This window comes from Temnothorax americanus, unplaced genomic scaffold (genome assembly GCF_048541705.1).
Source record: "Temnothorax americanus isolate GAGA-0224 unplaced genomic scaffold, ASM4854170v1 Scaffold69, whole genome shotgun sequence".
In the NCBI taxonomy this organism is placed as follows: domain Eukaryota; kingdom Metazoa; phylum Arthropoda; class Insecta; order Hymenoptera; family Formicidae; genus Temnothorax; species Temnothorax americanus.
In genome coordinates, this window is record NW_027509791.1 from 190,281 (window position 1) to 216,671 (window position 26,391).

The 26,391-nt window shown below is 42.4% G+C and overlaps 2 protein-coding genes across 9 annotated transcripts in view; one reads left to right on the forward strand and one right to left on the reverse strand.

The window, feature by feature from the left end:
• The window catches only part of LOC143905910 (sodium-coupled monocarboxylate transporter 1), a 242,072-nt gene that overhangs the window by 119,409 nt on the left and 96,272 nt on the right, over positions 1-26,391 (forward strand). The gene's annotated exons all lie outside the window — the stretch shown is intronic.
• On the reverse strand, positions 1,318-3,014 carry LOC143905924 (uncharacterized). Its single transcript, XM_077421592.1, has 3 exons — positions 2,894-3,014; positions 1,629-2,805; positions 1,318-1,543 (listed from the first exon to the last, which is right to left on the reverse strand). The coding sequence occupies exon 2, from the start codon at positions 2,663-2,665 to the stop codon at positions 2,138-2,140; it is 528 nt and encodes a 175-aa protein (XP_077277718.1). The 5' UTR covers positions 2,666-2,805; positions 2,894-3,014; the 3' UTR covers positions 1,318-1,543; positions 1,629-2,137.

Below are 26,391 nucleotides of genomic sequence, written 5' to 3' on the forward strand. Positions count from 1 at the left end.
GATAAACGCTCAAAAAACGTGCCTACGCGTACAGTAAATTAATGCGAACATTTAGAACGAAAAAAAACACGTATTCACCACATAATAACAAATATATTACGAATTAAAGCGATCGAAATTAGACTGAATCAGCAGTTGATAGTTTGCGAGTAGATAGATGTGGCAACGCAGCGTTGGCAACCTAACCTTACCCAGAATGACAGAAATTTAACCGGCATTATAACTTGGGTCATTTAGAATCTCTAAGGGCTTAAGCAGAATGGCTGTCTTATAACCTTAAGGCAGTGTTTTATGCCTTAAGTCTTTGTCTTATGTAACGCACAATACTGTGTTAATGTTTCCTGTCTTGTGTAGTATACGCGACGTATAACTACACAGGACAGAAAACATTAACACAGTATTGTGCGTTACATAAGACAAGAGACTTAAGGCATAAAACACTGTCTTAAGGTTATAAGACAGCCATTCTGCTTAGGCCTTAAACCTTATTTACATTATCTTGCACACTGAATTAGTGTTATACAAAAGGAATACTGTTGTTTTTAGTCAAATTGTGAGATATTGTGGAATTTTATTCGTTTATGAGATTTTTTTCATTTTCTTTTTAATTAATTTTTATAATATTTTGGGCATGCTATATTTAAATGCCAATAAAAATAGAATATTTACATTTTGCAACAATCCTTTTATTAGTATAATAACATTAATGTTTTACATATATAGTATATAGAAATCTCATTATAATAACTATTCAGTTACATGAGGATCGTTATTTTATAACGGTTGACTGTCATAAACTCTACTATCACATTTCGATATACTAACAAAAGATGAACATTGACAGTGGCTACGATAGTAATTTCTTAATCTCTGTAATTAAACTAAGCAAAATCTTCTTATTTTTTGTAACGCGAGGGCGGCCGTTTACATCTTCTCCTAAAAGCATAGTAACCGCGTTTTTGCCACCATCAGAATACATTTCTTTAGAGAGTCGATAGTTACACTAGCCTTCGCCATTTTCGTAAGCATTTCTGTGGATAAACCTCCCTTCAGGCAATCCAAACCATACTTGTTCACTTTAGTTTTAGCAGCTTCCACCTGTGCCATAAGTACCGAGTGTACAATGACGGAATTGGATCGTAATTCTTCGTTGTTGATGCCAACAGACTCAATTATATTGGCCAGCATCCTAACGTCTACTAAACTATCATGAGCACCATCGGCAGCCCCGCTCCCCACTAAATCCTCAGCCAAAACCGATTGACGAAAGGACTTTTTAGCTTTTATTTTTTCTGGTAGTTTTTTCTTTAAAAGAGGCAGGGTATCGCAGAATCCAAACACACTGATTGAAAGTCTTGCAACAATCCCAGAGATCTCAACTCGTTCAACAGCATAAGGGCATCAAAACGTCCGCCATTATGGGCAATGAGGATTACAGGACCAGGTGTCAAGAAGTTGATGAAAGATTTCAAGGTCAGCCTGCGCGGCATGGTTTTCATCTTTTCCCCATTTCGAAACAATTCTCCATCATCCGCACTCAACCCTAGGGGAGATAAAAGCGATTCCATTATTATTTAAAAAACCCTTGTTTTTTTACTACTAAAGAATATCGTCAACACAAATTATACCTGTCACGAGAGACGCACTCGGTGAAAAGCCATGTGAGGGCACAATGAAAGCGTTGAATTCTTGCAAACCGAGTTTGGCGGAGACTTGGACGATTTCGGATGTTTTCGATAGCCCTGTTGTTTCTAGATCGAAAAACGCTAAGGCACTGGTGCTCGGAATTGGAGTATTTTGAATCGAGCTATTATCGAGTTCCACAAACGTATTGAAACCACATCCTGAAGAATAAGTAATGCTTTCTTTATTTTCTGCCCTCGTGTTTGTATGGTGACGTTGCTGAAATAGTTGTCGGCGTCAACGTTTCTTCTCTACAGTTTTAGCAGAAAGTGCTTGCGCCGCTCTCAGTTTATCTTTTTGAGCTCGATACTTCTCAGTATGTTTACCCGGTGAGAGGTTTAATTTCGTATTAACTGATATTACGTACGAAGTGCCACAATTCTTTTGGCAGACAGCAGACGCCACGCGAAAGTCATTCGACTCAGATCCTCCGTAGTGGTTGCGTTTAATCGTTTTACTGAGGGATATATTGTGAAATGATTCGTTCCCTTGAGTTGAGCCACATGGCGCGAGACGTTTCGCATTGGCAGCAAACTTTCGCAACACATCCGTTAGCGAAGCTTTTCTCATCGGTTAGACCTTTACCTCCGAGTAAGATCTTGTGCGAATATGTAGTTGGATGTTTATTGTATCCACAACAGGTTCCACAGTTCGAATGGTCGTCGAAGGCGTGTGGAACTATGTTTAGAAGACCAGTCCTGACGGCTTCCTCATTATCTTTACTTTTTTCGAGTACGCAACCAAAGCAATACTTGATGTAATCAATTACTTTACTCGGGATCTTCAGAGCCCACAGTGCTTTACTAAGGGTGCAGACAGCGTGATTTTTATCCGACTCCTTTTCAACTGGATGTTCTGATTTGCGTCGAAATTGGGCTATAGTAGATGAATCGTCATCACCGATGATCGTACCAATCACAACGCTCTCCTCCTTAAACATTGGATTCTTCGCGAAAATTTCCACAGCCATCGAGACTTCCATAGATCTTGAACTGCCAGTGTGATTCAGTCGACAGTCATGATCTTCCGGTGGGTGACTCTTCTCACAGAAGATACACCGTTTATTTCTAGTTGCATAGCCGATAACTAATTTATTCTTGGATCCGATCCCGATGCCATGAGCTGAAACACATATATAACACAAATAGCTACGAACCAGAGAAAAAATAATAGTGCTATAAATTATATATCAGCAATATTGCAGATTTACCAGTATGACTATTATAGCTTCGACCCGACCCTTTCTTTTGCCATCCGGTGTCGTATGCAGCTTTCAACTTCACTATAGAATTTTGATTTTCTGGGCTTTCCAAATCGTTTGATCTAGTGGATATGAAACAGATAATAAATTCGAATTATACAAGTAAAAGCATACACAAATCTATTCAGTTCTATTATTGAGCATTCTGGGATAGGAAAAGTCCTTCCGAAAATTATAGGAACGTTGAAGCACCTAGTAAAATGAATACAAAATAATCGGCCGTTCTAATAAAGCGAGAAAATAATATAACAGCTACAACATATTCGTGGAAATTAAAGAGAGTCATACAATCAGATTTTAAGCAAATAAACAAGATGTTCGAGATTTGGGTGTGAAATATTTAAGACAAAACAATTACTTCAAATATTTACCATCAGAAAAATTATTAACGCATCCAAATATAAAGCAGAAAATAAGTAAAAAAATTGTACCAACTTTATTAACGAATTCTACGTTACGAGTCTGGAAACCCTGAAAGCGAAATCAAGAAGCAACATACAGCAAAGTATACGAGACAAATTACGATAACTATACATCCATAATGAGGTCCCATGATCTAATATTTAATATTCATCCGATATAATAAGTAAAAGGCATCCAGTTAGCAACAACGACCAACACTTTCATCATTACACTATGCTACAGCTACTCATTACTCAATACATTTTTAACTGCCACGATGTTTTCAGTGGTACTGCTTTTCGGGTCCTTGGTTCGATTCTGATCAGTTTTCATAGGCACAGATATTACATGAAGCATCTACAAGTTCTAAAAACCCTGAAATAAATTCACGTTCATTTATTAAATTTATTCAATAATTAGTGTAAAATAGTTCTCAATGGGGAAGTGAACTTTTATTTATTTTTTTCTGTTTTAATTGCATTAGTGCAACGCAGATGAGCTTTTGCTTCTGCGCTGTCAATTGCATATGTGATATAATATTTTTCACAATAATTTGTTATCAGATTCTTTACGCTTTTTCACAAAGTAACGTAGCACATAAAAATAGTAATAAATAAGAATTAAAGTTTTCTTACGACATGTCAGCTAAAAACAAATCCTTTTCGAGTCTCAAAGCTTCTCTGCAACTTTCACGTGCTAAGTCTTCCAGCGATTTGCCTACATACCGTTCATTCCGCTTAAGCAATGTGTTACTAATGATAGGAATATTAAGTATCGACAAAATCGTGTTCATGTGTGTATAACCAATGCCTGCGTAAATCATAGCTAAAACATAATTTCGAGAGTAGATAACAATGCGCACACAAGATAAATCTGTTTTTTTTTTTTTTATGTTTCTTACCGAGAGCACTTTTAGCATTCACGTCGTATTGAGTGCAATTGCCGTCCTCACGCTTTTTGTAGCATTTACTCGATCGAACTTCATGAAGCAAGAGACACGTGTGACATCTCACACGAAAGACACTGGCAAGGCCGATGACATTTTTGTTTTTAACATACCGAAACGATAGTGGAGCGTCACAAGCCGGGCACCACATTTCTTCTGCTAACATTTTAATTTCGACGACACGACGCCCATCGACAATAGAGTCTAAAATAACCTGGCTTCGAAGCGCGGATCTAGCTCGCGGCGGGCCTGTGTTCGAAGGAGGTGCGGAGAAGCAGACGGGTGGCAAGGTTAGCAAAATGAAGGCGTGTTTCGGTTAACAGAAAATAGCAAAGTTTTATTCTCTAACAACATACATTCGCGACATTTACAACGGGCCAATACGTATGCACTGCTTTAGCTGGATTCGCTCGCACGTGTCCGCGCGGTTTCCGACGGTTGGGCGTGCGTGTGGGGCGACGTTGGTTTGATCGCGGGCGGCGCGGGGCAACCCGTGGTATGCGCAGGACGGAGCCGGTGCTTTCGGTAGCCTCGTGGACCGAATCGCGTGGTGGTAGGTATCGGTACGGGTGGCGCCGGTTTCCCGGTCAGCGCGGCCCGGAGCACGGAAAAATGGCGCGAAGCGCAGCGGCAATATGGATCGCGAAGCGTGGATAACGCGGCTGAAGCGGGTCGTCGGCCGAGACACACTCGGCGAAGACAGAGAATGCCGGAGGCGCTCTACCTTCTTGTCCGGACAGGCTTCGGATGATTTGGATAATAGAGAGAAGCGGGTCCTTAGCCGAGACGCACTCGGCGAAGACAGAGGATGCCGGAGGCGCTCTACCTTCTTATCCGGACAGCTTCGGGTGATTCGGATAACTGCGAAAAGCTGGTCGTTAGCCGAGACACACTCGGCGAAGACAGAGAATGCCGGAGGCGCTCTACCTTACGTTCGGACTGGCTTAGTGCGGGAATTCAGGATCGGTGCTGTCGGGAAGACGGATGATCGGGAATCGCGCCTTGTGCCAGCAACGCCGGGCTTATATACGCGTCGCGACGGCGTCGCGGCGTGGTGGGTGTAGCGACGGTAATCGCGAGCGCCGAGGCGGTGCGGCGGAGCGATCGGTGACTGCGGCGTCCCGACGCCGCGATCGCGCTCGGCGGTCTTCGGCGGTCTTCGGCACCGCTCGGCGCGTCGAGGCGGTGAGTCCGTTCGCGGACTTCCTAACGCTATGGTCTATGATTTAAAAAATGGGCACACCGTGCCCGGTCTTCACCCCGCGGGTGGTCGGCGGGGTGGCTTCGGCGAGAAATTTACGCCGGAACGATGCATGTTCGGGGGTGCATCGTTACATCACTCCCCTTTTTGGAAAGCGCGAATTCGGCGCTCTAGGTTTTAGGTTTGATCTCTCGGATCGTGCGTACGGTGCCGGTGTTGTTGAACCGGATATGCCATCTCTTTCCTCAGGACCTTGTCTTGTGCTGGCGTGACACGTGAGCGTGGTAGTGTGGCACCCAAATAATATGTCCGTCTTCCACTTCTACCGGGATTAAAGGTGGCGGCTTTGTCCCTTCGGCCCGCAAGGGTTGGACCTCGGCCGGAGGTGGTTGCGGTTGGCGCGGCGCGGGACTTTCTGCCGTGGCTGGTTTCGGTTGCACTGGGTCGGTTATCGGTCTCGGAGGTTTTGCCGACGCCGGCGGGTGGTTGGCCGGTGTTGATGGCGATGCCCGGGGCTTGGTCGTTAGACAGTCCCGTATGGCTGCGAGGTCCACGTTCGTCTTTTCGATGCGGACGATCGTAGGTGCGGATTGTGGCCTCGTCTGGCTCAGTGGCGGTGGCGGGGTGGTAAGCCATTCCAGTTTTCGCCGTTGTTGCTCGTCCGAGCGCTGTACCTTACAGCCGATCGTCGGCACGGGTTTTCGTGTCGGCGGCGCGACTGCGGGTTTTGCGAGGATGGCGGCGGTGGCGGCGGAGCCTGGGGCAAAGATCATCGTCCAGGTCGCGCCGAATCCTGGGCAGACCGGATCGTATTCTACTGGCTCTGCCAGGATCTTTTCGATCTCTGCGAGGATATCGCTCTCCGTCGAATTGCTCTGGTCGGTCTCCATGGCTCGTCTGTGGGTTTTTCTTTCTCGGCTCCGGTATTTCAGTGTTGATAATTTTCCGCGTGGGGCCATCGTTTGTTTCTAAACTTCTTTATTATTATCGTTGTTGATTTCCGTGTCGGTATCGTCGCTATCTTCGCTGTTATACTCGTTGTTTTCGCCCGCGTCGGTTTCGGTGTCATTGCCCTCTTCGTTGTCGTCGGGCGCGGGAGCGGCGGGCGCGGGAGCGGCGGGCGCGGGAGCGGCGGGCGCGGGTTTTAAATCTTGTACGTGGATATGGCGGCTCCACTTGCCGCTTCTGTCGCGGAGATCGACGATTACCGGTGATACAATTCGGCGTACCTCAAGGGGCCCGCGGAACTTCGGTGCCAACTTGGCGTTAAACGCGGCGGCTTTGTTGGAGAGTGGGTATCGCGTTTCCATACCCACTCCCCGACCTTCGGTGCTCACTAACGGCGTCGTAAATTGTAATATTTTTCCTGTCTCTGGAAGTCGCGCGCCAGGTGTACTCTTACGAGTTCGTAAGCCTCCTCGAGGTGTCGGCGCGTTTCGTCCGGCGGAGCGGCCGCGGTGCTGGGAGCGGTCTCCCGGTTGAGAGGGGTGATTGGTTCTCGGCCGAATGTGAGATACGCGGGAGTGTAGCCGGTGGTTTCGTGGCGGGCCGTATTATACGCGAATTGGAGTTTGGGGATGCGTTCATCCCAATTACGGTGATTTCGGTCGACGTATTGCGAAATCATTGTTTTTACAACCCGGTTTGTTCGCTCGACCGGGTTGCAATGCAGCGCGTGAACCGGTGCGTATACGTGTCGGATGTTATGGGAGGCGAGCATTTTTGCGAGAAACCGGCGCCGCTCGTACCGATACCTACCACCACGCGATTCGGTCCACGAGACTACCGAAAGCACCGGCTCTGCCCCGCACATACCGCGGGTTGCCCCGCGCCGCCCGCGACCAAACCAACGTCGCCTCACACGCACGCCCAACCGTCGGAAGCCGCGCGGACACGTGCGAGCAAATTCAGCTAAAGCAGTACATACGTATTGGCCCGTTGTAAATGTCGCGAATGTATATTGTTAGAGAATAAAACTTTGCTATTTTCTGTTAACCAAAACACGCCTTCATTTTGCTAACCTCGCCACCCGTTTGCTTCTCCGCACCTCCTTCGAACCCAGGCCCGCCGCGAGCTAGATCCGCGCTTCGAAGCTAGGTTGTTTTCTAATTTCGACGACACGACGCCCATCGACAATAGAGTCTTTCGAATCTTCGTTCTGTATTTTACGTCTCTTACACGCGTTTTTGAGATTTTCCTTCTACTGGAGCTTCCTTTTCGTAGAAAACTTTCCGTTTCTGTCACAAACACAATCACCTTTCGCGGGCATGTTCACGTTTAGCAACAGCCGCTATGTGGCTCAACACAGAGGCGAGCACTGCTACCAACCTCATAAAAGTGCAACGTTGTCAAGTTTCAATCGTATTTAATATAATCGACGGAAAATTATTAAAAAATCGACAGCTTATCTAATTATCAAGGGAGTTACCAGTAATAATCATTATTTCATTCTATCAACGGCAAAACATATATTCATGCCATTTTTAAATTAAAATAATGCGCAATACCACAAGTTTTCAAGTTGGCACTGGCAAAAAAGTGTTTCGTTTTTAGTTAATTAAAATATAAAGATGCATAATATGATACTTTTACTATACGTTTTATACAATAGTAGCGTATGGAGAATAAAATACCTAATACAGATTTTTTAATGATCTAATAAAAAACTTTGGTAAATATGCATATTAGGTCAAACCTCATCGATGACCTTGACCTTGACATATGTTGTCAAGGTCACCCTCCTGAGTGACCTTCAGAAGGTTTTAGCCGGCGGTCATTGTTTATTAAAAAGTTATAAACAAAAAAAGTTTGAAAAATATAGCAGATATTTTGAGTATTGGAAGGCATAAATGACTAATATTACGTTTTTTTTTAAAGCAGAGAATACTTTATTTTGCGAGAAAGTCGCTGCTTTACCAAAACACAACATTTAAAGTAGTAAATTGTTGATAAATTGAAGTCTTTTTGTTAAAGCAGAGAATACTTACATGGGTTAGATGACGCGCTTTAAACAGTTGAATACTTTTAAAGCGCGTCATCTAACCCATGTGGCATCTCGCATATTAACTTTCCACGCATGAAAAGTTCACGCATACACTTTCCACGCGAACCGAGGTTCACGCACACCCCCCCGTACTTTTGGGGGTGGTGCGGTAGCCCCGAAACAGTTCACGCATACGCTTTCCACGCGAACCGAGGTTCACGCACACCCCCCCGTGCTTTCGGGGGAGGTGCGGTAGTCCCGTGTATTTAATTTGCATACTTAAAATTTTGCGTATTTTGTCCAAGTGTATGCGTGAACTATTTCGGGACTACCGCACCTCCCCCGAAAGCACGGGGGGGTGTGCGTGAACCTCGGTTTGCGTGGAAAGTGTATGCGTGAACTATTTCGGGGCTACCGCACTTCCCCCGAAAGCACGGGGGGGGTGTGCGTGAACCTCGGTTCGCGTGGAAAGTGTATGCGTGAACTATTTCGGGGCTACCGCACTTCCCCCGAAAGCACGGGGGGGGTGTGCGTGAACCTCGGTTCGCGTGAAAAGTGTATGCGTGAACTATTTCGGGACTACCGCACCTCCCCCGAAAGCAGGGGGAGATGTGCGTAAACCTCGGTTGCGTGAAAAGTGTATGCGTGAACTATTTCGACATATATATTAGTCATTTATGCCTTCCAATACTCAAAATAGCTGCTATATTTTCGAAACATTTTTTGTTTATAACTTTTTAATAAACAATGACTGCCGGCTAAAACCTTCTGAAGGTCACTCAGGAGGGTGACCTTGACAACATATGTCAAGGTCAAGGTCATCGGTGAGGTTTGACCTAATATGCATATTTACCAAAACTTTTTTCTAAACCGTCAATTGACTCAACTGGACCGCTTCAACTATTGAGTCGCTAAAAATTTTTTTGGTATATGTCTTTTTTATGTAAAAGGAACTTATTTACAAAGTTTGACTTAAATCGGAGCATGGACATTTTTGGAAGAACAGCTATATTTCTCCTAACTGCTATATTTCTCAAACTTTTTTCATTAATGACTTTTTAATGAACAACGACCGCCGGCTAAAACCTTTTGAAGGTCACTCAGGATGATGACCTTGACAACATATGTCAAGGTCATAGTCATCGGTGAAGTTTAACCTTTGCATATTAACCTATGCATATTAACCTTATGTTGATTTGGGGAAAAAATTATTAAAAAAAATGCCACATTGATACAGCGATACACGTACAGGCGTGGCATTCACACGAGAGCATTAATGTTTGTTTGCTAATCGAGGACAATGGAAAGTTTGTAAGCACTTATTGGGACGTAAATAGTAAATGCATGTATGCTTCAATAAATGCATTTATTATTTGTATTTTAAAATATTAATTACTTGTATGTATGATTAAAACTAATAGTCTCATAACTAATACAAAAATTTTGATTGATATTGACATTATTTAATTGTTCTATTTGTTTCTTTTTGAATGTTATTATAAGCATCAAAATCGCGTGGTTTTCAATAATATCTTCGACGTTATCCATTGCCTCAAAAAATGTTTCTTCAACAAATATTTGATTTTTATTATGCAGGGTGTTTTCGGGTTAAACGGCTAAACTTGAAATGAGTTTAGGATCTTAAAACAAACGCAAATTTTCCTTTGGAAGTATGCCTGCAAACGCTTCGTTCAAGAGATATTGACTTCTGATGTTACAGAACATGAATGGAGCTTTGTTTACAGTGCAGACATAAGCCTGTTCATGAACTTTTATCTTTAAAACAAAAAACAAAAGGATAATATGTTTACGCGGATTTGCATTGTAAACAAGCTTCGTTCATTTATATCAAATAAGTGTTAGTTTGTTTAATACATTCGTGGAATAAACTAGTACAATCATGCCTTATATGTACTCGATTAGTAATAACGGACAGGAAAATGAGCAGCGTTCGTGTCAGCTATTAAACACAGGAGTGAGCTTTTATTGTACAAGTAAATTACAGGCGCTTGGAAAGGAAACCAAACGGAAGTGCTAACTAAAGCTATATAAAAACAAAGATAAACTAAAAAAAAAACGAATAGGGCACAGCGCCATCTACAATCTTTATAATTGAAACATAAATTGTCTTTCCAACAATTAGTGAATATGCCAATATGGTATTTATACAGATTGTGTGACGGAAATGCTAATTTCTGCTCTTTGTGAATATGCCGCGCAATTTTCGAATAGAAGATTGCCAAATAAGTCAGTATTCTCTTTAACATTTGACAACTAAAAAAAACAAGTCATTTAATATGGTGCTCCGGGCTGATGGAGTTTTTGCACCGCTGCAGAATGAAAGAAAAATATTCATTATATATTGCAACATTTCGATCAAAACCTATCAATAAGTGCCCGAAGGTGTTGAGTTAGAACTTTCATCCACAGTCATATAGAAGACACTCTCAGCCGATGGTTATTATCCATATCACCTTCAACGTGTCCAGTAATTGCTGGCTGATATGCCACGCAGGAAAACATTTTATGATTTGTTTTTAAATAAAATTAATAACCCAGTCGACACAGTTATATAGTTATATTATATAATAGTTATTTCAACATCACATTTTATATAACGTGAAAGTTGCTGCAATATTGTAGCTATATTATAATTTTGTTCTTTTTCAAAGTAATCGTAATAGTATATTTATATTACAAATACACTACCGTAAGACATGGTTGTTACATATATGTTACATATTTCCCAGCAAACACCACGTCTGCCTAGCTGACCCTACTACTTAATTAAAATTTAATGATTAAATTATATAATAATGCGCTATTTATGCGCTCTTCAAATCCGTCAGAAAAAATTTTGCGGTCATTTCGTTTAGATAAATAATAATTTTTTTAATGGGGGGGGGAGGCGAGTAAGCTGTTAGTGGGCTCCCACATGTTAATCATAAGGCAAATCTGAAAAACAAATACACAGGATTTATGCGCTAATTATGCGCTCTTACATCAAGGTAATTTTAATTATTGCGCCGCATCCCTTTTCCCTCTTAATGCAAATGGTAATATTTACTTGTAACTCGTTAAAAATACCAAAATTTCATAACCAAACTATGTAAAATACTTACCCGAATTATGTGGTATTATTTTAAAATAATTACGATTTTGCGCAACTTTTAGAGGACTTTCTTCTTGGTGCAAACAGTAATTTTTGTGCCAATGCAGTTTCGATTTTTGCTCTGCAATCTTTGGGATACTTCTCTGTTGACGCCAGAGACATAATCGTACAACTTCTTCAAAGTGAAAGAGATCGTTGAACCAATTAAGTACGATAAATCCACGATTTATGCGCTTTTATAACAAGGCATTTTCAATTTTTGCGCTGCAATCCTTAAGGGACTTGACTCTTGACGCGGAAAACGTAATTGCAATAAAATGAAGGAAATCGTTAAACTAACTGTATACAATAAATCTATGGTTTATACGCTTCTATATCCAAATAATTTCGATTGTCGTGCTGCAAACATTAAGAGACTTCTCTCTGTAGTAACTACATATTTCATCTAACAAATTCTGAAAATGCTTGAGATATTATGATTTATACGTCTATTCTTTAAATATATTTTTTAAAATACATTTAAATAAATGTAAAATGTATTCTTATAACAATATATTTATATTTTAAATATATTTTTAAAATATATTAAAAAAAAAATATATATATATATATATATTATTGATATATTAACATTAACATAATAATGTCTGCAGGACGACAATCGAAATTATCTAGATATAGCATATTAACCATATATTTATTGTATATAGTTAGTTTAACGATTTGTTTAATTTTATTGCAATTACGTTTTTTGCGTCAAGGGGAAGTCCCTTAAAAGATGCGGCGCAAATATTGAAATTACCTTGATGCAAGAGCGCATAAATCCTGTGTATTTGTTTTTCAGATTTGCTTATGATTAGCGTGTGGGGGGGGGGAGGGGTTGGACTCATTGACAGCTTACTCAGCCCCCCCCATTTAATCAAAATTTTTTTATGACGCTAAAATTTAACATGAAATACAAACGATTTTATATATAGATTATTTAAAAAGACGTTAACTTCCGGTAGTACATACGAATCCCAAAAACTACTGAATGGATTTTATTCAGGTTTTGGCTATAGTGTATTTTAATGCACCAAAAACAATATAGGATATAGACTAGGACTGGGTGGACTTTCGGCCTGCGACATTCTCCGCGATTTTTCATTAATATTATCAGGGTGCTGATAAAAAAAAAATGCGGACAACGCCGCGGGCTAAATTCTAGTAAATAAATAAAATAATGCAAAAAGGTTAAAATAAAAGATTTATTATTATGTGTAAAAATATTTATTTCTTATTTTAAACAAGTAAATAATAAAATTTCAATTATTAACAACTTTTTTAATGTCTCAATCATTGTTTTCTTTATGAGCTTAACTATAAATCCTTAATCCTCTTATAAAAGCGGTATGAAACTCTGAAGTTGGCCTGATGGGATTTCACTAGGTAAATGAATTCGCGAAAGAATATCGAGAACTTGCTATTGTAGAGCAAAAATTGTGCGAGTTACACGTGTGATACCACAAACTTGAGAGAGCGCGAGCAACGCAGTGCTCGTAATCGCTGAGCTCGATGGTCTCTAGAGTCACTGACTAGGGATTTTGCACAGTCTCAGTACTCACGCGTATGTACTGCACGCATGAATATATACGGCGCATTTTTCAACACTCCTACTCGTCGTATATATTCACTATGTTCAAGCCTTCGATGTTCTTGACAAACTTGTCTCTTGTCAGCGGCTTGGTAAAAACGTCTGCCAGCTGCTCGTCGCTGGGCACGTATTCCACTGCAATAGTCCCTGATTTATTTGCCTTCCGAATGAAGTGTAACTGCACGTCGAAATGCTTTGTTCTGGCGTGCACTTCAGAATTTCTTACCAGTCTCAAGGTGCTTTGGTTATCAATGCGTAAGGGGGTCGGACCCACCAACTCCTTGTTGACATTTTTGAGCAGTTGGCGAATCCAGTAGGCTTCTTGCGCTTTTTCGCAGCTCGCTGCATACTCTGCTTCCGTAGTTGGCAGCGTGACTTTCTTTTGTTTCTGACTGCGCCAAGTTACTGGTCTACCTTCCAGGGTGAAGACAAAACCAGTTGTCGATTGACGGGCTTCTGCCCCAGCAAAGTCTGCGTCTGTGTACCCGGTCAGCGGTGCCGATGTCTCGTATACGATTCCAAAGTCTGATGTCGCTTTTAGGTATCTCAAGATCCATTTAACTGCTGTCACCTGCTCGGTCCCTGGGTTCTCAAGAAAGCGACTGACAACTCCCATTGAAAAGGCGATATCGGGTATGGACACTAATGCTGCATACAGTAGTGATCCCACTGCCTCACGGTATGGGAAATTCACCTTACTCTCATCTTGTCCCTTTGTGAGCTTCACAATGCATCAGCTGGAGTACTTGCTGTAACTGCGTCTACCAGGTGATACTTCAATATCAGTTTCTTGATGTATGTTTGCTGTCTGATGCACATCCTCTTCTTGGCACGATCTCTTCTTATCTTCGACAGTTTCCGATTGTCAACTCGAAATTTTTCTTCATGTGGCTCAGCAACTGATGAATCACTTCGCTGCTTCTTGACAGCACTAGCCCGTCATCCACGTAGAGCAACACGTACAGTTCATATCCATCAACTGTTCCACAAAACACACATGGATCTGCTTGACTCGCTACTAAATTGAACTTCTTGAGACAGTCAGAGAACATCTGGTTCCATGTTCTTTGAGCTTGCTTCAAGCTATACAGAGTTTTCTTCAGGCGGCATATTAGCTCCTTGATGTCAACGTTGAGTCCTTTTGGGACCTCCATAAAGACCTCCTCGTTTAGTTCGCCGTTGAGGAACGCTGTCTTGACGTCAAACTGGACGATTTCCAGATCCTCTTCTGCTGCGATACACAGCATGATTCTCACTGAATCGTATCTGACTCTACAGGGGAAAAAATCTCGCCGTAATCTACTCCTTCGCGCTGGCTGAAGCCTCTTGCCACTAAACGTGCCTTCGCTTTTGCTTCGGTTGAACCGGGCACATTTTTTACTTTGTACACCCATTTGCACGTAATAATGTTTTGCCCACGTGGTCGTGGCACGAGTTCCCAAGTCTCGTTTCTTTCAAGAGCTTCGAACTCCTCGCTCATCGCCTGCTTCCACTTGGCCGCATTTTTTAAGTCCATAGCCTCTTTATAGCTGTTGACTTCCTTAATTATTGCGCAATGTCCTTGAGCCTCGTACCAATCTGGTTGATAAACGTACGGTCGCAAATTATAGCGTTCCTCCCGGGTTCGGTCCTCGACGGCGTCAGCAAATTCATCAGCTGTTCCTACGGCTCCATCGTTTTCGTCCTCATTTGTCGCATCACCCACTACAGCTGCTTTCTTATTCTGCCGTTCTATGCCCTTGTTATCTTCTCTATCGTCGAGATCAACAGTCAGTGCCTGCTCCGTCTCTAACAACCTTTCGGGTGTATGATCCTCATCAAATCTGACATCACAGCTGACGATTACTCTTTTTTTTATCGGATCGTACAGTCTGTAGTTTTTTGACGTTGACTCGTAGCCTACGAGGTATGCCTTTCTGGCTCTTGGGTTCCACTTCTTTCTTCCGAGCTCCTTTGGTTCGTGTACTACGTACGCTTCTGTGCCAAAAATCTTCAAGTGGCTCAAGTCTGGTTTTGTACCAAACCATTGCTCAATAGGTGTCTTGTTCATGTTGCGGGAATTTGGGTTTCTGTTCAAGATATATACGGCAGTGTTCGGACCGCCTCAGGCCATAGACTTGTTTGAAGCCCACTCGCTAGCAGCATCGTCCTCGCCGCCGACTCTTGAATTGTTCGATTCTCTCGCTCCACACGCCCATTCTGCTCTGGCGTATACGGGGACGTTCTTTCATGCAACACACCTCTTTTCCGTAACAACTCAGCGACTTTCTTGTTAGCGAACTCCAGTCCGTTGTCCGTTCAGAGGGAATTTACTTTATGTCCAGTCACGACTTCCACTGCCTTCAGCTGATTTTCGATCCTGCTACTAACGTCGGACTTGTGCGCGAGGAAGTGCACATAGCGAAAACTCGTGCCTTCATCTTTAAACACTAAGAGGTATCTGTATCCTCCCACTGACACCACATTCATGGGGCCGCAGACATCCGCGTGGTCTCTCGCCCGGTTGACATTCGCGCTCTTTCACTGCCGGATGGGAAACTCGATGCATCTTTCCTACAGCGCAATCTCCACAAAAGAACTTTTCTTTGTCTGAGAAAGACACACCGTCCACAACGTTTTTCTTTACCATGTTCTTTACTACGCTCACGTTCAAGTGCCCGAGTCTTTGGTGCCATCTGCGAAGTGACGCTACTGTTGCACTGTTCGCCACTACTTCATCTTTCAGACGGAACCCCAGTCGATACTGGTTCAGACTGTCCTTGACACCGATCACTGCAATTTTTTCATCCGAATATCGCAACTCACAACCGCGTTCTCTTTTAACCATCACAAAACCTCGTGACGTTACTGTTCCGGTGGAGAAAAGGTTTGGCCCGAGACCAGGCACATACTGCACATTCTCTAATACACACGCTTCCCAGTTTGCGCCATTCCACATCGACGCACTTATCGTACCATATCCACGGATTGGGAGCTTCTCATTACTCGCGACTCTAACGTACTTCCCCGAAGAGTTCTCATTCAGTTCGCTAAACCATTCTTTTCGGCTTGTCATGTGTTGCGACGCACCAGAGTCAACAATCCACATGTCATTCAGAGCGACATCTCGAATTCCACTCGGCATCACTACAAAGGCAACTGGCTGTTTCTTGTCCGTGTTTTCCTTCTTCTGTTTTTGTAGACACTCACGATGCCAGTGTCCTACTTCGCCACAGTTATGGCACTCTGTTGACCTTTTTTGCTCGGCAATTGAAACTCGGTTGTCCTTAGAGAACGACTTTGGCCTTTGACCAGCTCTCTGTGCGGCAAACGCCGTGTCATCTGCGTCACTGGTTTTATTTAACTGGTCTTCCTCTTGTCGTAGACGTGACAGCAGGTTGTCCAGATCGCGCCCTTCCTTGATGTTGTACCACACCGTCTTGAAGTTTTGGCAACGCGGCAGCAAGCTACTGATGATTCTTGACATTTTTATGTTGTCTGAAAGTTTCTCTCTCTGATCCTCAATCTCCGAGGCGAGTTTCATGACTTTGGATACGTAGGTCGTAACTGATTTGTCCTCGGCCATTTTTAACGCAAAATATTCTTCGTAGAATGTCATAACACTCACTTCACTTCTCTTGGCATAGATTGCGCCGAGTTTATCGTAGATTTGCTTTGCCGTTGAACACGTCAGAACGTTTTGCGCTTTACTGCTTTCGAGGGACGAGATCAGTAAAGACATTGCTTTGCCATCGTTGATATCAAACGTTTCTTGCTGTGCCGCTGTTGCACCGACCGGCACGATTTCCGTCACATATCTCGTCAGTCCTTTTCCACGCAGAGCAACGTCTACTTGGAACTTCCATAGCTTGTAGTTGCTACCGTTCAACTTGTGCACAAACGAAACTTGTGTCGGCTCACTCATCTTTGGTCTAAGCTTAGACAACGACTGCGCTCTCGACTATCTTCACACGCGTGTACCACCCGTTATACGGACGCGGCCGAACTCACACAATCGCCGGTTGAACGCTACCGCTGTACACGTGCACACCGCGCTGTCCGTCACGCTCGATCGCGTGCACACACGACCGTACAGCAGTGACGATATTCCTCGAGTCGCGACAAACTCATACACTCAAATATTCGTGAAAACGTTCACAAATGCCCTCCACATCTGGCGCAGTAGAAGCGTGCTGGGCCCATAACCTGATGGGATTTTATTAGGTAAATGGCGCGCGCGAAGCGCGCGCTATAATCTAGTGAGATTAAAACCTCAATAACAATTTTTAATGTTTCAATTACTGATTTTTTTCATAATTTGTTTTAATAATTACTCTGTAATATCTCATCCGATAGCCTATTGGATTTGGGATTATTTGTCATTGTTATGAAAGAAAAAAATCTTTCGACAGGTGCAAATGACGGCAAAAAAGTATTAAACTCTCTATTAAATTTCCGGATGTGTATTTAGCATTTCCAGCCTTTGCGATTGATTCACAAAAAAACTTGATATAGAGTGTTAAGCTTTCGTACGAGGCTGACTAAACAAAGAAAACAAATTATTTTCAGTATTATAGTCATCAAGATAAAAAAATCGATATTTTTTTTATTTATACTGGCAGATATAATAAGAGCATATTAAGTTCTTTGAATAAAACATTAATAAACAAATCTTTAAGACGAAATTGATTGGTGGACTCGATGCAAGAGAACTATTTATTTTTAAATCTGGGATAACTCAGTGCTGCAATAATTGCCCTTTTTGCTTCAGAAACCAAAAAGTTTCAGCAAATTTTCAAAAGTTTCTTTACTTGCTTTATAATAAATTGATAGCAATGGGTTTACAAAACATAAAATCTTTCTGTCATAATCTCTGGAGTATTTTTCTAAGCATCACGATTGTTGGCAATAATATACTATAATAATATAATATACCATAGTATTTTTTTCTCTCTGAAGAATGCTTCTGCTATTCAGCTATTGGCTTTAGGCAAGACAAATATTTTTCTATATAGTCGTACTCATAATCATGAAATATATTCTTAACTCTAGAACGGTACACTTCTTAAAGGAGACTAACTTTCGATGCTTCCTACTCGGCAGTTTTCAATGCGCTGGCTCAATTATGGGTGCAGTTAGTTAGTAGGGAGTTCAATGTTTCCCCTTCCTAGTCCGGACCCCCTCCCCGTACGATATAGAAGTGGCGCGACTTTTAAAATCGCTATGAGTTATGTTAATCAAGTGTACCGTTCTAGGGTTAAGACCGAGTGCTCTATGAAGAGCACTGCTTTTTCCTTTTATTGTAAAAATTTGTTTTATAGTGTCCATAAAGAATTATCTCTATTCTTCATGATAGTGTCATACAGACTATTCCACCTGGTACCATCGGGTCTACTTAGACTGTGCCCTAAAATATTCTAAATTATTTCAGCGCTCTTTGGCAAATTAGCTTCTTTTCAAGTAGAATTACATTTTTCTATTACGCTTTGGTGAACATTGAACAATTTTATGTAAGTGACAAGTATATTTTCTAGGTCTACAGTTGCTATTAAGTTCAAAGTATGTGAACAACATCACAGATGGAAATGTAAATGCATTTGGTCAATTGGGAATTTGCAATGTTCTTCTTCGCTTTCAATAGACAGCTTTTATTTCTTCATCCGAGCTTCAACTCGACAATTCATTATGACGATCTACAGCATTATTATTTGTTTCATTTTTAATACTTTCAAAGTGCATCTCAAATTTTTTTAATGCTTTAACCAATTCACTGCTTTAGACGAAAATACTCGCGCGACGATATCGCCCGTCAGACGTTTTGGACGAGTTAATTCGTTTGTTAAGGAAACTAGTCAAATTCTCAGAAGTCAAGTCATAAGCATTGTACTGTTGCTCTTTGTGTTGTTCCATGTTTTCAAATTTATCACACAGAAAAACAATTCAAACAAATTAGTATTTTTTCTTTATGCATTTTTTCTTTTTACTTCTCTTTTTACCTCAAATATTAATATAAATAAAAACATTAATTGCTGTTGATTAAACAATCTTGATTTTTAGTCATATTTGTAGTCAAATTTTGAAGATTTGCTTGACGAACTTGCAGTTCAAGTTAACTCCAAAGCGTCTGACAGGCAATATCGTTGCGCGAGTATTCTCATTCAAAGCAGTTAAAAAGGAATAACAAAATTGCTGCAGTTATTGGTAATGGTAGCAACAATTTTATTTGGTTCTAAGCCATACGCTTGGTGAATTTCTTCTAGTAGTTTTGTGATGTGTTCAAAATTATGTACTCCCGAAAACCTACGGCACGTTAAAGCCCTCGATTTTCTCAACAAGGTGACAAGGTCGATCCAATGTGCTGTTATATTTAAAAAACTTTTTTTACCAACCAAATGTCAATAATATACATATATAACTCAATTTTTTTAAAGTTTCTTGATTTCTAAAGGTTGTATGTTATAATATTTTTTTAGTCTCAAAGTAAGTCGTACGACTTATTAATGTCAATCCGATGTTTTCAAAGATTAATTTTTTGAAAATTATAGATAAATATGGCTTTTCAATGCCGTTTAATGAAATTATTAAATGGGAAAAAATTTTTACCGTGTCTTCATGGAAAGAATCTTGCATATAATACGTTTTAAACCTAGAAGCACGCGTTTGTGCTGAAGGATTGTGCCATTTTGGTCTTTTTTTACAACAACTATGATATTCTTCGACACAGTCATTGCCATGGTTTCATTTCAGATGTTTTAAAAATTTTGAAGTACAACTTTTATACACTTTTATTTCTACATTACTCGGCGAACATTTTTTGCACACAGCCACAACCTGAGAAAAAAATGATTAGATATAATCATATATAATTATATCTGGTATATATTGTCACGGCTTTTTGCACTCCCGGACAGCGCCGGGACGTGTGCCGGATCAAAAAGGGACGAGGAGAGAAAGGTGACAGGCCTCTCTGACGATTCCCTCGCACCTCCGACACTTCTGCGAAACGAATTTGCTGTTGGGCGCCAGACGCGTAAATTCGCGTCCGCAAAATCGCGAAGGAAAACCAAGACGAGACACGAGACGAAACGTGCGGATGTGCAAGGAATCGGCTAGCTCGACCTAAGGGCTGGGGCAGGGGTGATGAAGGGCGGCGCGATATTCGGCGGGGCGACACACTATAAATAAGCTACGAACTCAAGCAATTAACAAATCAAAATAACATTTATTCTTTAGTAATTTGCGCGTGAAACAATTAAGGCCGATTCGACTTCGGTCAATCAGACAAGACAAATCATATAATCAATCACGCGAACGTCAGAAATAAAACCAAAAAAGAAATAATGATAGCGCGGACGTCAGAATGAACGAAGTACTACGTTATCGTATAGTAAACGCGCAGAAGGCGCTGCGATTAGATCAGAGAAATACGGTAGGACGAAACTTACAATGAATATGGAACATCGACAGTAAACACGAAATAATCAAGAAAATAGAAAATAAGATCTCGCAGGAAAGATCGCGAGAGGTCGATACCTCACGCTCGGAGCGCGTGAACGCAACGCCGGGAGTCGCACGAGAATTCTGTCGCCAATTATCTTAAGCCTAACGCAAGTCATTCGGGGAAATACACTACTCTGTCTTCGGTGATTTGCGTACCGCGCAGAATAATACACCGAGATACTCAAAATAGCGCCGAATTCTGGAACGAACGCCAGGAAAACTAAGCGGAATTACCGCGAGTAATAATCACACGCAATCACGACGGCACGAAGCCTATTGCGAGAACGGAGTAAATCACGCGAATAACGCTCTCCCGCTAGCACGACTACTTCTCACACGCAATCACCGAAAAACGCATCCGAACATAACTATCCTAACACGCACGATTTTCTAAGGCAATTAGCCTCTCACAAACGGCCAATTAACGCGATTAATGTGCCGACGCGTACGACATTCCAACATGAGCAATGTTTGGTAATTTGATACGCCGGGAACACGGAAAGCGCGAGACGCAACCACGAGCGCGGACATTACACGAAACGGACTCGCATTACCGGGTTTTGCCACGAATCTATCGCGATCTTTAGAGGCTCGCATCTTTATCTCAATTCTGCGGCCACGATACCATCCCGAGGCTCTTCGCTCTTGCTGTTGATCGCTATTCGATATGCGGTCTCAAGGGACCGTACGCGTCGCGATGTTACAACGTTTTTCCCGGACGAGAGCGTGCACCGGAGGGCGGCGTCGTGGCTTTACATCTCGATATTAAGTACTGCGGGCAACCTCACCGATGTGATGCCTCCTCGTAGGGCTCCTCGCCGTCACCTCGTACGGAGAATCGTCGCAGCGTAACAGATTCTCCCGACTCGGGGTGACTATCGCGTATCTTAAGAAGAACGTTCGGACTCGCCGACGGACGACCAGAGAGTGCCTCGCTAAATTCCCTCGATAGCGGAATCAATGCGGCACCCCCTTCCTGAGAGGCGCGCCGACCAATCGAGAGCGAGCTTGCAAGCTCGCGCGCGCGGTATCCCAACGCAGGATCGTCGCAAGGGGATCCTTCGGGGGCGCGCAACAGTCCCTCGGCGGCGTAGCGACTCTTTCAATTTGTCTCTGGGCAGCGGACGGGACTTTGTTCCTGCCGGTGTGTTTCCGGTTTGACCTCGGGGCGGTGGCCAGCCAACCCGCGGGCCGGTATTGCGTGGAGGTAATTTGCTGAGGCCGGGTTTTCCCCAGGACCTGGGGCCCCGCTATCGGCGGCCTTCGTCCATCGCTGCCTCATTCGCCGCACGCCTGCCGCGTTGCTCTCGCCGCCCATGATCCCTGTAGTTTCGGCTCTCGTCACCCCTCTTCGGTCCTTTGTCCGCCCGGACCCCTCTCGTGATTGGTGCTCCCTCGAAAATTCGCCGTGATGTGGGTGAGGCGCCACGCGCATTACAATTTACACATGAAAATAAAAGAATAGTCAAAACGCGGAAATGATATAAAATGTTGGCCTCTGGAGATCCCGTCGTCGCCTCTCTGGCTCGTCCCTAGGCGCAAATATTCGCGCCTTGTGACGGCGGCGGGCCGCAACGTCACAATATATAATTATATATATAATTGTATATGTTTTTATATAGGGTCATATTTAATTGTATATAAATGTATGTGAAGTTAGATATAATATATGTGAGTAGTGCACCCTATATATAACTAAATTTAGTATTATATACACTGAAAAAAAAAATTAGTATAACACCAAGTAGACTCGAGTTAACTGAAACTCAATTTCGGGGTTATATATAGCGAACTAAGTAAATAAAAATTAGGTTTAATCAAATAATTACAAAGGTGATTCAATTATTTTGCAAAGTAACTACAACCCGGAAAAGTTGTACAATATATCAAATACAGAGTATATTTTACTTTTTTCTCGAGTTGAATTGGTAAAGTATAGTTGTCGTATGAAATAATATTATATGTCCTTCAATCTTTCCTGCAAGTTACGCGAATTAGGATTAACCATTGATTGAAGGAATTGAAACGTCGAACACTTTGGCCACAGATAGGCATGTTGTCATTTATCAGATATTATTATGAATAATATCTATGCCGTGTGTGTACAGCCGCACACCCGCCTGAACAAATTTGCTTCTCTCAGCCGGTAACCGGTCACCCATCCAAGTAGTATAACCGCGTCCAACGTTGCTTGACATTGATGATCGAACGGCCTAGTGGAGATCCTCTGAGACTCTAACACTTTTTTCTTGCTTATACTCGTATATAACACATCTTTATAGTGTCCAAAAATCTTGTAATGATATATTAATGATATATTAACTAGTAAATATATTAAAAACAATGTAACCAAAATTTTGATACAATGAATATTAATACAATCGATTGTAGAATGAAATGTAAATACAACTGTATATATTATCCCATCAACAGACTTCAAGAAGTTGCTATAACTAAAATTCTTTTAGTTGAATCTATTTCGCAAACGGTGTCTAATTATCCAAATAATGAGTCCAGTGTACTTATTACCAGTTTAATTTGACCCTCCACGCAGTAGTAAAATTACCAGAATTCTGGTAGTTCAAAGAACATTGTACATTGCACAAATAACTATGTTTGAGTTCCGTTAATCTTTTACTGTTGACTAGATTTTACAGTACAAATAACTACGTCACATTGTTGAACTAATTCGACTTTTAATCAATTTGACTCGATACCAGTTTCTGCAACCGAATTCTCGCAACCCCGACACTTAGTTCTTGTTACCCAATTTTCTTTTTGTTGGGAATATGTACGCTCCTGACCTTAGTTTTATGATTGGTCGACGCGGTCGCCTATTGGCAACACTGTGGAACTAGGGGAGAGACGCGCGCGCTTCTTGTCAAGAACAGTCGCCATTTGCCGTTACTGTGTAACAGATCACTTTAGTTATAACGTAACGACCGTTCTGATATCACTGCATAACCACGCTCTGCTACAGGTTATGGGCCCAGTCCTGCGTCCGAAAAAAGTAGTATTCGGTTTGCGCGTGTTTCTCAAGGTTCGAGGATAGCGAGTTGCGTGTGTCTGCATCGCGAAATAATATTTTTGCCCTGTGTCGCGTATTACCCGAAAAATGGAGAAACTGGTGTTGCCCAAATTCAACGGTGAAGATTTCGCGGTATGGCGTTTCCAAATCGAATCGTACCTGGCGGTACACGATCTTCTGGAAGTCGTCAATGGAACATCGAAACGTCCGTTGGAAGCGGCGAGACAATCAGAATGGGATAAACTCGATCGGAAGGCCCGATTGATTATCGGAAATGCCCTTGAGACAAAAATGTCGTGCGTCAGATTATGAATCTAAAAACGGCGAATGAAATGTGGACTCGGCTTTCATCACTATATGAATTGCGAGACAAGACGACTGTTCATTTGCTACTACAACGATTCTTCGATTACCGAATGGAAGAAGGAATGACCATTGGTCAGCACGTTTCAAAAATCGAAGAAATGGCTAGAAAACTGGAAGATCTTGGCCAAAAACAAGATGAGGTTGCCATCGTTACAAAAACGTTACACAGTCTCCCGCCAAATTATCGACATGTTATCTTGGCCTGGGATTCTATGCCAACCGATCAGCAAACAATGGCAAATCTGTTACCGCGTCTACTCAAAGAAGAGGCTCTGGAAGCATCGATGTCTGGAATGTCACTCGAAGATAAAACGCCTGCGGCTCTACTTCACAGGAAGAATTGTGATAAAAAGGTCAAGCCAAAGAAAGATGACGCAAGACAAAAGGTAACGCAAAAACCGAAAAAGTTTAATGGCGCGTGTTTTCGCTGCGGTAAAACAGGTCACCGCAAGTCCGAATGCCAGAAATCGGAAACGGCAGCTGAAGAGGCCTCTGCAATAACTGACAAAAATGAGTTACTGATGGCAAAGGCAGATGGCGTCGTTGACAGCGTTACGGATGCATGGTTTGCCGACACGGGGGCATCGCATCACATATCACCGCGACGCGAATTATTTCGGAACTTCGTCGAAATCAGTGATAATTCAGTAGCGATCACGGTAGGCAATAAAGAAGTCGTTTACGCAAAAGGTCGTGGTATGATCGATGCAGATTTCGATCTCGAAGGTTACACAAAACGACAAACTCTCGCGGATGTTTTGTACGTACCGGACTTAGGTAAAAATCTTTTCGGTATCGGTTCATCGACAGATCGTGGTGCAATTGCAACGTTTGGTAAATACAACATGAAGCTAACGAGGAGGAACGGCCGTGTCATCGTAAAAGGTTATCGACCGGGTAGCGGTTTGTATCGTATCAGCATGAAGGCGATTCCGCATCTTGAAGCAAACATCGCAAGTCGTGTAGCACCTATCAACGTATGGCACGAGAGGTTTGGCCATACAAATTTCCGAACAGTGCGTGAATTAATACGTGGTGACGCAGTTACAGGAATTGAGGTTATTGCCGATCATGAGACGCAATGCAACACGAAGGAGACCAGCAGATATGTGAGGGTTGCATACTCGGAAAAATGGCTCATAAGTCTTTTAAAGTTACAACAAATTGAGCAAAAACACCAGGCGAGTTACTTCATTACGATATCTGTGGTCCAATGTCAGTAAATACACTAGACAATTCAAAGCTAATGGCTCTCTTTGTAGATGATTGCAGCGGAATAGTAATAGTATTTCCAATACGTAATAAATCAGAAATCGTCCAAAAAGTAGAAGAGGTGATCGCGCTAACGGTATCCAGCAGATACAAAGTACGTCGACTGCGGTCCGATAATGCAAAGGAATTTATATCGGAGGCAATGCAGAACGTATGTCGTCGAAACAACATTATTCACGAACATTCTACTCCATACTGTCCGGAGCAGAACGGTCGCGTGGAGCGACAGAATCGTACGATTATGGAAATGGCACGAAGCATGTTGGCAGCAGCGAATCTACCAAGAAGCTTGTGGGGTGAAGCAGTGCGTACGGCAGCGCATATTCGCAATCGCGTTCCACTTGCTCGATTAAACGGAAAGACCCCGTTCGAAGTTTGGACCGGTAATAAACCTGACGTTTCGCATCTGCGCATCTTTGGAAGTCGTGCATACATGCACATAGATGAAACTCAACGGAAGAAGCTCGACAACAAGAGTAAAGAAATGGTGCTTGTCGGATACATGCTTGGACAAAAAGCATATCGTCTGTGGGAGCGCGGTACAAAACGTGTGATCATTTCAAGAGACGTAATCGTTGCCGAGTCACCACCAAAACAAATTGTTGGTTTACCGGAACCAATTGGAATCGAAGACATTAAATTGGAGGTTGAATCCGAGACGAGCAGCAATGAAGAAAGTAAAACTTCGCTTATCAAATCAATGGGAGCTCGTGAAGATGTTCAAACGCGTCAGTCAATAAATGATTCGATTGCTAATCGAACAAGGAGCAAAACATCGATTTCCGCGGTGATTGTTGAAGCGTTATTCATCGAGGGCACGCCTCAGACTGTAGAAGAAGCAAAGCAGTCACCTGATTCCAAACAGTGGGAGGCATTGCAGCCATGATAGAAGAATACGCATCGCTTATGAAAAACAATACATGGGAGCTGGTTGAACTTCCTGAAGATGGAAAGGCCATTCACAACAAGTGGATCTTCCGCGTGAAGATGAAGCCCGACGGTAAGATCGACCGGTACAAGGCACG

What these genes read in the sequence shown, in the direction of transcription:
- LOC143905924 (XM_077421592.1), bottom strand. Translation starts at nt 2,665, where the DNA reads ATGGAAGTCTCGATGGCTGTGGAAATTTTCGCGAAGAATCCAATGTTT.